Here is a 14,486-nt window from a genome sequence, read left to right on the forward strand (position 1 = left end):
CGTTCTGGGTAGTGATTAGGAGAGAAGCCTCCTTAGCAATGCCTTTCTATTTAGTCTATTTAGGGGGAAGAGGGGGCATAACGACCTCTATGCTAGGGAAGCATTTATAGAGTCGCTGGTGGGCTTCTTAAAGCTTGGGGTACCTTAGGGAATCAGCCTGGTGCTTCTCTCTATAGTTGCTGTATTTAGTGGGTGTATATAGGTATGGGTGATCTGTTTGGGCTCTGCAGTCTAGCATATTATAGGTATACTTTTAAGCTTTATAGGTGCCAGCACATATAGTATAGAGTGGTGGTTGGATACCATAGTCTCTATAAGTTTGGTGGTTAATACTGTAGTATTGGGTGTAAATAATGTTTTTATCTACTTTGTGATAGGGGCTAGTAGGGTGTCTGTTGCCTCTGAAGTGTATGCCCTGGGTGAATAGTCTGTAGGTATCATCTAGGCCTTCTACTGTTATAATGATAGTAGAGAAACGCTGTTTATTAGTTTGGATAGCTGCTATTAGTTTGATCTAGGTAGGGTTTCTTATTAGGATGCATGTGTTCTCTAATTTAATTTCTTTTCTGGCTAGGCCTAGTTCTAAGACATTATAGTAGATTACTGACACTATATACATCTTAATTTTATGCTACTGTTGGTCTGTTTCTACTGAGATGACTATAGGGTTGATTTGGTGGTAGACAGCTATTAATAGGTTTTTATAGACTGATAATAGCAAGCCTATAGTGCTTCCTTAGTTTAATAGGGCTGAGATAGCCCCTGATTCAGTGTAATTGGTGTTTATTACTCTAGTGAAGTTTGGGAAGCCTGTCTGGGCTAGGCAGTGGTTAAGCTGCAAAATAATATTGGCTTTAGATTTTTTAGGGGCGGTGTGGCTATTTTTATGTCTAAATATAAGTCTGCGGTCTTCTTTGTTACTTCTGTGAATAGGCTTTAGGCTCCCTGGGTCTATTTGGACTTTTGGGGGCTGGTTTAGAGAGTAAGCCTGTTTTTTTATAATAATTTGCTATTTCTGGGTATTGCTAGCCGCTATATTGGCCCACTAGGAGCCTGCTGTAGGCTTCACCCTAGGGGGTGGTTTTGATATTGGGGGTGAGGCTCTATATAGCTCTATAGGCTTAGCAGCCCTATTTGGGTTAGCTTGGGGGCTATAGACAACCTCTGTAAACATCGTCCCCTGGGATAGCAGAGACTGTTATAGGCCCTAGTAGTCATCTCCTAATGATAGAGGCTTTAAGGGGTGGTTTAGGGCGTTCAAAGAGACCTGTTGAGCTTCTAAGATTAAGAAATGGCGTTTCAGAGCGCCTAATTAACCTATAAAGCACTGCTCTATAGCCTCTACCAGAGAGGTTATATAGGCCTTTATAACAGCTATCTCTGTGTGTAGCACGCTATTGCTACTTATAAAGTGGTCTAATAAGGTCTGTTCTATGTCTTTATAGGCTAGGCTGATTAGGGCCTTCATAGGGGCTCTTTCTGTCTTGTTAAGGCTGTGTTCCTGTAGTCTCTTCTCTAGAGTTTTAGGTACTTCCTAGGAGCCTGACATGCTGCTTAGGGGGGGAAATAACTCCCTAGGGTTAATTTCTAGGCTAGGTAAGAAGCCCTCGCTCTGAGGGACTGTTACACTTGCCTTAGGGGGTACTGATAGTGCTGTCCCTGCTAGGATGCCTATATAGGCCCCTATGGGGTTCATCAGACCTAGCGCCTGCCCCCCTGGGTCTAGGGGGTGGTTGTCGATATTGGGGAGTCCAGGGGCCATAGCGAAGCCCTGGATGCCTTCCAGTAGCATTGAATTTCAAAAGGTTGATTTTTGATTTTCCCGGCGGGTTATATACTGGATATAGATTTATAGTTAACTTCTTAATAATTTTATCTAGATAGCTAAGTAAGCTTATTATTCTCTAGACTTTTATCTAAGTATAATTAGGTTTCTTTAGCTTCTAAAATAGAATATTTTTAGCAGTCTTTTAGATCTCTAGATATATCTTAAGCTAAAAGCACTGTCTAGCTATCTTTATAATTTAAAATAAGTCTAATATCTAGAATAACTGGTATACTTTAAAATTAAGTCTATTAGCTCCTAAAGCTTTTTTAATATTCTAACTGAATAAAGCTTAATATATCTACTCTAGCATTATAAGTATATAAATCTATCTATTTAATAGCTCTTTAAGAAAAAAATTATAAAGAATATTAAAAAATACTATTTCTCTAATTAAAGCTTTTTTATTAACTATAGTAGTGATAGAAAGAGCTTTTAGATCTAAACTTTAGAATATTAAAATAATAGGATTAGTTTATAGCTTAGTATACTATAGAGCTATTTAATATCTATTAAAATCTTCTAGAGAAAGCTTTTCTAAGCTATCTTTAAAGCCTTTAAGAAAAGAGTTCCTAGTAGGATTAGAACCCTTTTTTTACTCTTTCTTCTCTCCAGAGCCTTTCTTAGTAAGAAAGGCCTCTTAATAGGTCTTTTTAACTGTTTTTATTTTATAGTAATAAATAGTTCTTACAGTTTTAAATTTAATGTTAGTATAGGTATAGACCTATTATTATTTATAAGCTGCAGCTTATAAGCTTTAGGCTTACTATAGCTCTAGCTTCTATTATTATTTAGAATATATGTAAAGCTGTATTGCTTTAATATGCTTATTAAGTATACTGATTAGAATATCCTACATCTAATTAGTTTTTTTAGTAAGGTTTTCCTCAGTATATTAATCATCAAAAGAGGAATAGCCTATAGTTTCTAAGGCCTAAGCTGCTATAACTAGCTTTAGAGCTTTTTTATTTATTTATAGAGCTTCTATCTATTATCTAATAATCTTCTTAGAGATTCTTTCTAGAAAAGGCTTTTCTAAGGCTTTCTAAGCTAGGATAATAAGCTTATAGTTAGATATTATAGGTTTATCTTTATCTATCTCCTAGGCTTATAGAGGCTCTAGAGTTAATAAAAATAATATTAAATTAATAATTAATATTTTTTTAGTCTTTTTATAGTGTATGGCTTCTCTTAGTAGATTATTAATATATAGTAAGTGCTGTTCTATAAACTGTTCTAAGGACTTAATATTAACTCAGTCCTTAGCCAGTAAATTCTATAAAGAACTATAGATATTAAAATTATCTGTTAATAGGTATTTATCTATTATAAGTAAATCCTAGTCTGTATTCTTAATAGCCTAATATTATCTAGAAAAAGCTTCTTATCACTAATAACTAATCTTAATCTATATATCATAGCAGTTAACTATTCTAGTACATTAGAGAATATATCTATTAATTATTAATGCTTTCTATATATCTAAGGCCTATAAATAGAGATAGTCTACTAAATCAGTATAGTTCTTAATCTTAACTATCTCTATAAGATCTTTATAAATAGCTACGCTTATTACCATGAAATAAAGGCGGCTAAAAGGACCTGCTGGGAGGTCTTCCTTGCTGAGGGAGGCCCTGGGGGGAAGGAAGAGTGGAAAAAAGGTTCGAACCCCACTGGGAACCCTTTTCCCAAAGGCCCTAGGGATGGCCTGGAAAAGCCTTCTCCAGGAGATCCTAATAGGTGTTGGATAGCCCTACAGTACACTAAGCCACGGACTAATCCCACCACCCCAGCACTCCAAGGCCCGGATCTAGGGGCTCCCCCTGCCACTACCATGGCCGATAAAGAAGCCCTAATCAGGGAAATGGCATTTCCTAACGCCCCCCGTAGCTCCCCTCCTGGGGAGCTGCCAGGTGGACAGGCCCACATGCTTATAACGCCAGAGCGGGTGCATCAGGCTTTATTCAGCCAGAGCATTAAGAAAGCTCCGGGGGCCGACAGGCTCAATTTTAAAGCATGCCGGCTACTCTGGGCACTAGACTCACCCCGAATCATAGGGATGGCTAGGCAGTGCTTTCGGCTTGGGGTGCACCCAGGGGCCTGGAAGACCGCTAAAGGCATCCTACTTCGGAAGCCAGGGAAGCCTGATTACACCCAGGTGAAGGCCTGGAGGGTGATAAGCTTGCTTAGCTGCCTGGGCAAGGTTGTTGAGAAGCTGGCTGCAGGCCTTATAGCGGACTGGTGTGAGGCCCAGGGGGCTTTACACCCTGGACAAATGGGGTGCAGGCGGGGCCGTGGGGCTATTGACGCGGTGGCCTGCCTCGTGCAAACAGTGCACGAGGGATGGACTCAAAAGCTTCTCACAGGCACTATCTTTATTGACGTTATGGGGGCCTTCGACCATGTTGACCCCTATAAGCTTAGTGAGGCTATGGAAGCTGCAGGCCTGGACAATGACCTTATAAGGTGGACCTTATCCTTCCTTACAAATAGAAGGGTCAGCCTCGTAATTGACGGTTATAAAGCTCCTGAACAGCCTATTGACTCAGGGCTGCCCCAGGGCTCACCGGTCTCCCCAATCCTCTTTCTTATCTATATCCGGGGTGTGTTTCAGGCTATGGAACAGCAGGTGCCAGGGATCAAGGCCCTGTCCTATGCCGATGACATAGGCCTGGTAGCCCAGGGAAGCTCGGTCTCTGAGATCTGCAGGCAGCTAGAAGCAGCGGCAAAAGCTGCTATTGAGTGGGGACTGGCAGATAGCGTCAAATTCGACCCTAAAAAGACAGAGGCCATCCTATTCTCTAGGGCCACCAGCAGGGAACATAAAAATCAGGTCCAGGAAGCTAGGGTGCAGGTAGGAGACGCTTTAGTGGCATTCTCCCCAACAGCCATCCGGTGGTTAGGGGTCTTACTAGATCCAAAGCTTACCCTCAAAGCCCACTATAAGTACCGCCTGCAAAAAGGTCAAAATACTGAAAGACGAGTGCGGGCACTGTGCAAGGCCCAGGGGCTCCCCCCAGGCCTGGCATGGCGAATCCAAAAGGCCACCGCGCAGTCAGTGGCGCTTTATGGGGCCGAGCTTTGGTGGCATGGGCAAAAGAACTGCCTAGAAGGACTGCAGGGCCTAATTAATAACCAGGCCCGGGCAGTCACAGGCATGCTGAAGTCCACCCCATTAGGACCGCTTATAAGGGAGGCAGCTTTGGAACCAGCAGAGGCCCTATTAGATAGTAAACAGCGGCGGTATGCCCTGAGACTCCTAGGACTTCCCCAGGGGCATCCAGCAGCAGAAATACTCCCCATAACGCTTAGGGAGGGAGACGCCCATGCACAGCCTGGAGAGCAGCCGCTAGAAGACCGAGCTTGGGCAACACCAACCCGCCGAGGCCCCTGGAAGCTGGGCATGGGCCTGGCCCGCAGGCTACGAGAGGCCTTGACCGCCGACCCCTCCCAGGGCTTTGAGCGTACAATAGAGCCTGGTAATAGGTCTATACCACTAGATTTCAGGATAGACTCCCCTGAAACCGCTATGCAATTAGCCTCAGACCCCCTAAGTGGGATAGGGAACACTGACCTTTACTCAGACGGTTCCAGGTTAGACGATCAGCGCGTAGGCGCTGCGGTAGCTTATAAGCCACTTATTGGCCCCTGGAGGTCGCGCCTAGCTCCCCTGGGCGCAGGCTTCGAAGTCTTTGATGCAGAACTAATAGGAGTAGTCGAAGCCCTAGAGTGGGCGCTGGCAGAGAATCTTAGAGGGCCAATTAGGGTGTTTCTCGATGCTCAAGCCGCTATAGGCAGGCTTCAGCATACCCAGCCAGGCCCTGGCCAAGCCCTGGCGCTGCGGGCACATGATCTAGCCAAGGAACTGCAGGCCACCGGCCGCAGGGTTACTATATGCTGGGTGCCAGGCCATAAGGGGGTCCCAGGCAACGAAGAGGCCGATAAAGCCGCCAAGAAAGCTGCGGGGAAGCCCCGAACAGGCAAATACTCGGGCATCTCACTGGCACATGCTCAACGGGCCTGTACCGAAGCTTATAGAGCTGCCAGGGCCAACTGGCTTGCTGCAAAGCTTGCAAAGCGTGCCCAGCGGGCAAGCCAGGCCTACTATCCCCCCCGGGGATGGAAGCTTGACCCAATGTTGGCGAACACCCCCAAGCACCTAGCGCGGCGATATTACCAGTTCAAGACTGGCCACGCACCAATTGGGGCCTATTTGCACCGAATTAAGGCCCGAGACTTCCCTAATTGCTTGGGGTGCTCTAGGGGGACTGAGACGGTAAGACACCTTCTTACAAACTGTCGACAGTGGTGCCACCAGCGGGAAAAACTATATGCCGGCTTGGCCGAAGCGGGGGTAAAGGCCCTGCAGGATAGCGAGCAGTGCCCCGAAGCACGCCTATTCCAGGACCCAAAGGCCACTACAGCGCTGCTGGCGTTTATAGGGGCCATTAGGGAGCGAGAGGATAACCAACAGGCCTGGGAGCAGGCCTATAAGACTGATAATTGGGGCATTGAGGCCCTGGATGAGGGAGAGCGAGAGGGGGAAGGATAGCGGGCAGGGGCGGCCCGCTATTGTAGGCAACGCCCAAACGTTAGTGGCCATAAGGAGGGGGTAGTGGTTGCCACCCACTATAAGCCCCCGAATCGTCCTGCGCATATAAGTGGCTTGGGGCGAGGAAAGTGCAAGATACCTTGAAAGCATGGATCCAATGGGGGTAGAGGCACCGGTTTATAGGGGGCAACCCCTATAAGCAGGCCTAATCCACACGAATCGCTGTCTGTCATAGCCTAGGGCTCGGTATAGACGTTAAATTTGATTAAATAAATAAATAAATAAATTATAAATAGCTATAAGCATCTATTAATCCCATTTCTTCCCTTTTAGCCAGTACAACAGATAGCCTGGATAAAAAAAATTATAAATAATATAAGACTCTTATAGATATATAATATCTATTTACTATTCTATCCCCGCTTTTAGAATCTCTAAGATTATAGGATAGATATAGCCATAATTATATTGAATAATTAATATTAATAGAGACTACAGTTCTAGGTGTTAGTATTAGACATAGAAATAAATATAGTAAAAGTGATATCCCTAGGATATCTTCTATAGTGTTATTGATCTCTCTAAGCTTTAGGACTTAGAGGGTATTCTAGATAGTAATTAGAGAAGAAGTCTCTTTAGTAATATCTTTTTATTTAGTCTATTTAGAGGAGGGAGGGGACATAATAATCTCTATATTAAGGAAGCGTTTATAGAGTTATTAATAGGCCTCCTAAAGCTTAGAGCATCTTAAAGAATCAGCCTAGTATTTTTCTCTATAATTACTGCATTTAGTAGGTGTATATAGGTATAGATAGCTTATTTAAGTTCTATAGTCTAGTATATTACAGATATACTCTTAGACTTTATAGGCGCCAGTATATATAATATAAAATAGTAATCAGGTATTACAGCCTCTATAAGTTTAGTAGTTAATATCATAGTATTAGATATAAATAGTATCTTTATCTACTTTATAATAGAGGCTAGTAAGATATCTATTGCCTCTAAAGTGTATATCCCAGATGAGTAGCCTATAAATATTATCTAAGCCTTCTATTATTATAATAATAGTAGAGAAATACTGCTTATTAATCTAGATAATTACTATTAGCTTGATCTAGATAAGATTTCTTATTAAGATGTATATGCTCTTTAATTCAATTTCTTCTCTAGCTAGGCCTAGCTTTAAGGTGCTATAGCAGGCTATTGACACCATATACACCTTAATCTTATATTATTATTGATCTGCTTCCATTAAGATGACTATAGAGTTGACCTGGTAGTAAATAACTACTAATAGGTCTTTATAGTCTGATAATAACAAGCCTATAGTGCTTCTTTAGTCTAATAAGGCTAAGATAATCTTTAATTCAGTATAATTAACGTTTATTATCTTAATAAAGTTCAGGAAGCCTATCTAGGCTAAACAATAGTTAAGCTATAAAATAATATTAACTTTAGACTTTTTAGAGATAGTATAGCTATTTTTACATTTAAATATAAATCTATAATTTTTTTTATTATTTTTATAAATAGGCTTTAGACTTCTTAGATCTATTTAGATTTTTAAAGACTAATTCAGGGAGTAAGTCTATTTTTTTATAATAATTTATTATTTTTAGGTATTGCTGGCCACTATATCGGCCTATTAAGGGCCTACTATAGGCTTTATCTTAAAAAATGGTTTTAATATCAGGGGTAAAGCTCTATATAGCTCTATAGGTTTAGTGGCCTTATTTAGGTTAATTTAGGGACTATAGACGACCTTTGTAAATATTATTCCTTGGAATAGTAGAGGCTGTTATAGGCTTTGGTAGTCACCTCTTAATAATAGAGACTTTAGGGGGTGGTTTAGGATATTTAAAAAGGCCTGTTAAGCTTTTAGAATTGAAAAATAGCACTCTAGAGTATCTAATTAGTCTGTGAGATATTATTCTATAACCTCTACTAGAGAGATTATATAGGCTTTTATAGTGACTATCTTTATATATAGCGTGCTATTGCTATTTATAAAGTAGTCTAATAAGGCCTATTTTATATCCTTATAAATTAGATTAAGTAGGGCTTTTATAGAGGCTCTATCAGCTTTATTAAGGCTATAGTCCTATCGCCTCTTCTTTAGAGCTTTAGAGGCTTTTTAGGAATATAAGGGGAGGAATAGTTCTTTAGATTCGATTTCTAGGTTAAGCGTAAAGCCTTTGCTCTAGAGAAACATTATACTGGCCTTAGAGGGCGCTAGCAGTGCTATTCTTACTAAGGTGCCTATATAGGTACCCTCAGGGTTTACCAGGCCTAGCGCCTGCCCCCCTGGGTCTAGGGGGGCGTTGTCGATATTAGGGGGTCCTTAGGCCATAGCGAGGCCCTGGACACCGTCAAAAGGCATTGAATTTCAAAAGGTTGATTTTTGATTTTCCCGGCGGGTTTTATATAGTTAGAGGATATTATATAGTGCTTATAGATTATAAAGCTCTCTAAATTTTTAGGCTATTTATTTAGATATTATATACTTGAATATAAGTTTAGCTTTATTTATATCTTAGATATCTATAGCTATTCTCTTTATCCCTTCTATATAGTGATAATAATTCTTAACCTTTTCTATAATCTGAACAGGCTGTTTCTACAATAAATAGAAGTCTTTTTTTCTAACTTTTTATAAGGCTCTATAATCTTTTACTACTATAGTATATTTTATTAAAAAAAAGATATAGTTCTCTGTCTATTTTTTTATTATTATTAACTATCTTAGCACTATAATCTGTTTTTAGTATCTATCTTTTTATAATAATTATTAAATATAATAAATAACTACTGTAAGATTTCTTTGATTTTAAAATAAGATATTACTTAGTATAAGGTTTAAATTTCTACTAGATAGTACAATAATAAGAGGTTCTTGACTCTGCTATCTCTCTGCTACTGGCTGGATTTCTTAATAGGGATAAAATATATTAGTATTTACTAATTATTAAAAAAAAAGAGAAAAAAGAAAATAGAAAAAAGGAATAAACTTAGAGCTTATAGATCTAACTTCTTTTTTTTAATTTAAAAATAAAAGAAAGAAAAGAAATTTTTAAAATAAAAATTTATAAAAATTAAATAAAGAAAGAAAGGAAAAGTAGGTGCTTTAATATTGCTAGTATACTTATAATATATATCTTTAATAGTTTCTTAATTATAATTTTACTAGGATAGTGGCATAATTACTACAAAATCCTATTCTATTAAAATGTTATTATAGTCTATATCTATAATCCTTTCCTCACTCCTCTTTTCCTAGGAGGGGGGGTCTTTCCCTGATTTAGAAGCTATTCTGGCAAAATACTTCTTTAATCTATCACTATTATAAATGCCTCGTGTTTTAGAGCCGTCTAATTCTATAATATAGTAGGATCTCTGCTTATTAATCTATATAATGCGGTATAGACTTAACCAATACTAGAGTAGCTTTATCTTTGTTAATGTCAATCGGTTCAACAACTCGTCACCAAGATGTGAATCGGGGTGGGTATTCTGCTAACAGAAGACAAGATAAGAATGTTATATAAGGTAATCCTAGGATAAGTAGAGTACTATCGCAATGATAGGCTACAAAGTATATTAAAAAGTAATAGTAGTATACTATTTATTTAAAAAAATAAAATATAATAAGCTAGATATATAATAGTAAACAGATATTTCTATATAGTTCTTAATATCAAAGTATCGCTTTAATATTTAGCAGTACTGCTTTATTATATAGAATTATTAATTCTATATCTAGAAATATCATTTCTAGCTTATCCTAGCTTACTAAGCGTGTCCAGAGCATTAAATTAATTCTGATTAGCATTATATATATATATTATATATATACTATGTATATAGTATTATTTCAGTAGCTATTAATATAAGTAGTATAATTAATTATAAGTTATTTATTCTTCTAATAATCTTTTTTTTCAAGGCTAGTGTCCTAATAGTATAATAAATAGTTAAGTCTTTCTATATCTTTAATAGATTAACTATTATTCATATTTTTCTATATTTATAGTGATAGTCTAATTATATCTTTAAAAATTTTAGGTATTTGTAAAAATAAACTAGCTTATTAACTTATAAAGAAAAATTTTAAAATAGTTATTTCTTATACTTATTACACTTAACTAAATAAATCTTGCATTAAATATATTAATTCTTTTTATTATAGTAAATATGCTCGTTTAAATCAAAAATATATAGATTCTTCTACAATTTTTTCTAATAAGGAGTAGTAGAGATTGATTACAGCTTAAAAACAAATCTATATTCAAAAAAAAGAAATATTCGCAAAGCTTTAATATTTAGAGATATAGAATAAATTACTTCAGAAATATACTAATAATTTTATAATAAAAAATATAAAAGAAATAAAAAAGTTAAAGTATTTAGAAAAAAAAGAAGAAAAAAAGTAGAAATAAAAGATTAAATAATAAAAATTAAATAAGATAATTACTACTACTATTTAAGAGTTTTCTATATTACTTAATAACGAATTTAATTATATTCTTTTTAACTTTCTTTTTAATAAAATACTTAAATCTTTTCAGAGCAGTTTAAATATCTAATAAATTCCTATAAATTATATTTAGGTCTGTATTCTTTCTAATTAATTAAATAAAAGATTCTTCTGTCTATTAATTTTCTTTTTAGAATATTTTTAACTTTATATTTATCTTTAATTATTTTATTATTATTATTTTTTAGATTTTTAATTAGTTTTAATAATAAGATATAAAATACTAGATATATTTTTATTTTTATTAATAATTAGAGTTTATAATTATTATTAATAAGTTTTTTTTAAATTATAAAAAATCTATATTTAATAATATTAAGTTTATTATTTAGTCTTTTACTTAGAATATTAAATTTTTTCTATTTAATTATTTATTATAGTAAATAAACTTTTTTTTTTTTTTTAAAGATTAATATGTCTTTATACTTTTTATTATAATAAATCTTTATTTAGTTTTTAGACTACTTAATATCTTTTAAGATTATTTAATAGAATATCTATAATTTTTTAGCTTATATTATTATAGCTTTAAATAATCTTTTTTATAGTACTTCAGACTATGTTATTTTTAGATATTATCTAAAATTTATAAAATATAGAACTTATTTTATTATAGTATTTTCTATATTATTTAATATAAACTATACTAATAATAATAGTTCTACCTAATTATTTTATTCTTAATTTAAATAATATTAAAAATACTATTTAATTATTTAAATTATTCTCTTAGACTAGCTATTAGTTTATTAATAATTTATAATATATTCTATATACTTTTATAATTATCTACTAATATTTAAATATAAATAACTTATCTTAGTCTATAATAAGTTTATTTAATAATCTAGTCTATATAAAAAATTTTTATAATATAAGTTTTATATATTATTCTACTATTATATTTTTTAATATTAGTTCTAAGATAATATATTTTATAAGTTAGTTAATTATTATTATAATATTAATATAGATAATTTTTATTACTAGATTCTTAGACTATAATAGTCTTTAGATAAAGTTAATAATAATACTTTTCTATACTTTTTTTAGTATTTCTAGTATTTATATTTTTTTAAAAGATTTATAGTATATTACTTTATTTCTATTATATTTATTATAGTTTCTAATATAATTTTTAATCCCTTTTTAGACATAAAAAAAATAAAATATTTAAATAATTATTTTAATTATTTTTTTAACTCCTTAGTATTCTTTTATTAGAGAATTATAGTAGTACTAAATAATTTTTATAGTCATATTTTATAGTACTTTAATCATTCTATTCTATATTATTAAGCTCTTTTAGATATCTTTTATAATTTATCTAACTTATAATTCTTTTTATATTTTCTAATCTTTATTAGTTTTCTAATATATCTATTTATAGAATAGATTATTATTAATAATTCTTATTATGATTATAATAATTATATTATAATTATAATATAGAACTCCTAATTCTTCTTATAGAATGTTTATTTTTAGGATTTCTATCTTGATTATATAATCTGGTTATCTACTTAATATGTCTATAGCTGCATTCTATTTTCCTAGAATATATTTAATCTTATAATTAAATTTAGCTAGTTCTTTGGCCTATTATATTTATCTTTTAGATAATTCTTTTGTTGTTATAAAGTATTTTAAATTATAATAATTACTTTTAATAATTACTTTATATTTTACTTCTTAAAGATAATATTACTATTATTAAAATACTTAAACTATCATAAGTAATTCTTAATTATAAATATTATAGTTAACTTTTATCAATATAAATTTTCTTAAATAGAATATAATAATCTATATTTCTTTCTTTTTATTAATTTATTTATAAATTACTTTAAGAATATATCTAGATACATCTATTTATAGAATACTTTATAACTCTAGATTAAATAGTTATAAGATTAGTGTAATTTTAATAAGTTCTTTAATATTTTTAAAAAATTATTATTTTCTTACTATCTAATCAAATAATTCATCTTTTTTTAGTAATTCTGTCATTGGTGTTATAATATTTAAATATTTCTTAAGATATTATCAAACATATCTACTAGTTCTAAGAAAAGATTATATATTATAGATATTTATTAAAGTTAGCTATTCAAGGATAATATCTAATTTTTTTTTTAGTATTTCTAGTCTATTTATTATATATATTATTTCTAAATAGTTAATTTATATAATATTAAATTTATATTTTTTAATTTTAAAAATTAATCTTATTTCTATAAATTTTATTATAACTAGTTATATATAGTTATTATATTCTTTAAGATCTTTTAAGTAGACTATAATATTATTAAAATATATTATAACAAAGAAGTTAAGATATTTTTATAAAATATAGATTATAAATCTTACAAATTCTACTAGTAGCTATTTAAGTTCTATAGATATTACTAGCTATTTATATAGTCTTAAATCTATAAAGAATATTATTTTCTAGATATTATTTTTTATTTATAGATTATAGTATCTCTATTTAATATTAAATATTATTATAATTTTTATATCTTATAATAAATCTTTTTTTTATTCCTAGTATAGTACTTTATTTATATTATTTTTAGTTATATTATTTAATTTTTAGTAGTTGATAACTATTTATAATAATTTATTATATTTTAATATAAATATTGCTTATATAGAAGTCTTTACTTTTAATTCTCTAATATAATTAGCTGCTAAAAATTTCTTAATAAATTTTTTAGTAGTTTAGAATTTATCTTATAAGATTTATTATTACTTTACTTATAGTATCTATACTTTTTTCTTAAATAATATCTCTATTTTATATTCTTTTTTATATTATAATAGTTAATATTCTTTTTTTATAAATAATTTAGTAAAGTCTTAATATTTTTTTAATAATTTATTAAGTACTTTCTTTAATTCTTTTTTATAGATTTCTTTTAGTTTCTTTTATATTTCAATTTATTAGCTTATTTTATTTATTTTTTTAGTATATTTTACCTTCAACTACTGGTTTAGTTTAATCCTTATTTGCTCTATTTATAATATCTTCTAATCTATTAATACTATCTTATATTTCTAGTTAATAACAAGATTATATTTCTATAGCTAGGTTATTCTAAGTATTACATTAAAATCCTTTTATTTAAACAGACTTAAATCTAGTTAAATACTTTCTTTATATTCTTCTAATTTAATTATAATATTTTCAGTTTATTATATAAATTCTTTGATTATAATTTATTCTTTAAAATTTTATATAGTATACTATAGATTTATTTTATATATTTAGATTCTGTTTTTCCTAATATATGTTTCACTAATATAATTTATTAATATTTTTAAGTCAAGGAGTAATTTAGTTTTATATCTATTAATTAATCTTTTAATAATAATTATAATTTTTTCTATCTTAATAGTTATAATAATAAGATAGTATCTCTTTCTATATTTTTTAAAATATTATTTCTATAATAGAATAATTTTAGTCTAATCTTTATCAGTATAGATAATTTATTCTTTATAATATAGACATTTTTCTATATAGCATTGGTCAGTTTTAATGCTATTATAGAAAAAATACTAAATTT

At 31.8% G+C, this 14,486-nt stretch overlaps 1 protein-coding gene across 1 annotated transcript; it reads left to right on the forward strand.

The window, feature by feature from the left end:
- Positions 1-3,659: 3,659 nt before the first annotated feature.
- On the forward strand, positions 3,660-6,377 carry TRUGW13939_11544 (uncharacterized protein; the record flags this gene model as incomplete). The annotated part of the gene is made up of 1 exon (XM_035494650.1): positions 3,660-6,377. The coding sequence occupies one exon, from the start codon at positions 3,660-3,662 to the stop codon at positions 6,375-6,377; it is 2,718 nt and encodes a 905-aa protein (XP_035350543.1).
- Between the last annotated feature and the right edge of the window lie 8,109 nt (positions 6,378-14,486).

This window comes from Talaromyces rugulosus, chromosome VI (genome assembly GCF_013368755.1).
Source record: "Talaromyces rugulosus chromosome VI, complete sequence".
Lineage (NCBI taxonomy): Eukaryota > Fungi > Ascomycota > Eurotiomycetes > Eurotiales > Trichocomaceae > Talaromyces > Talaromyces rugulosus.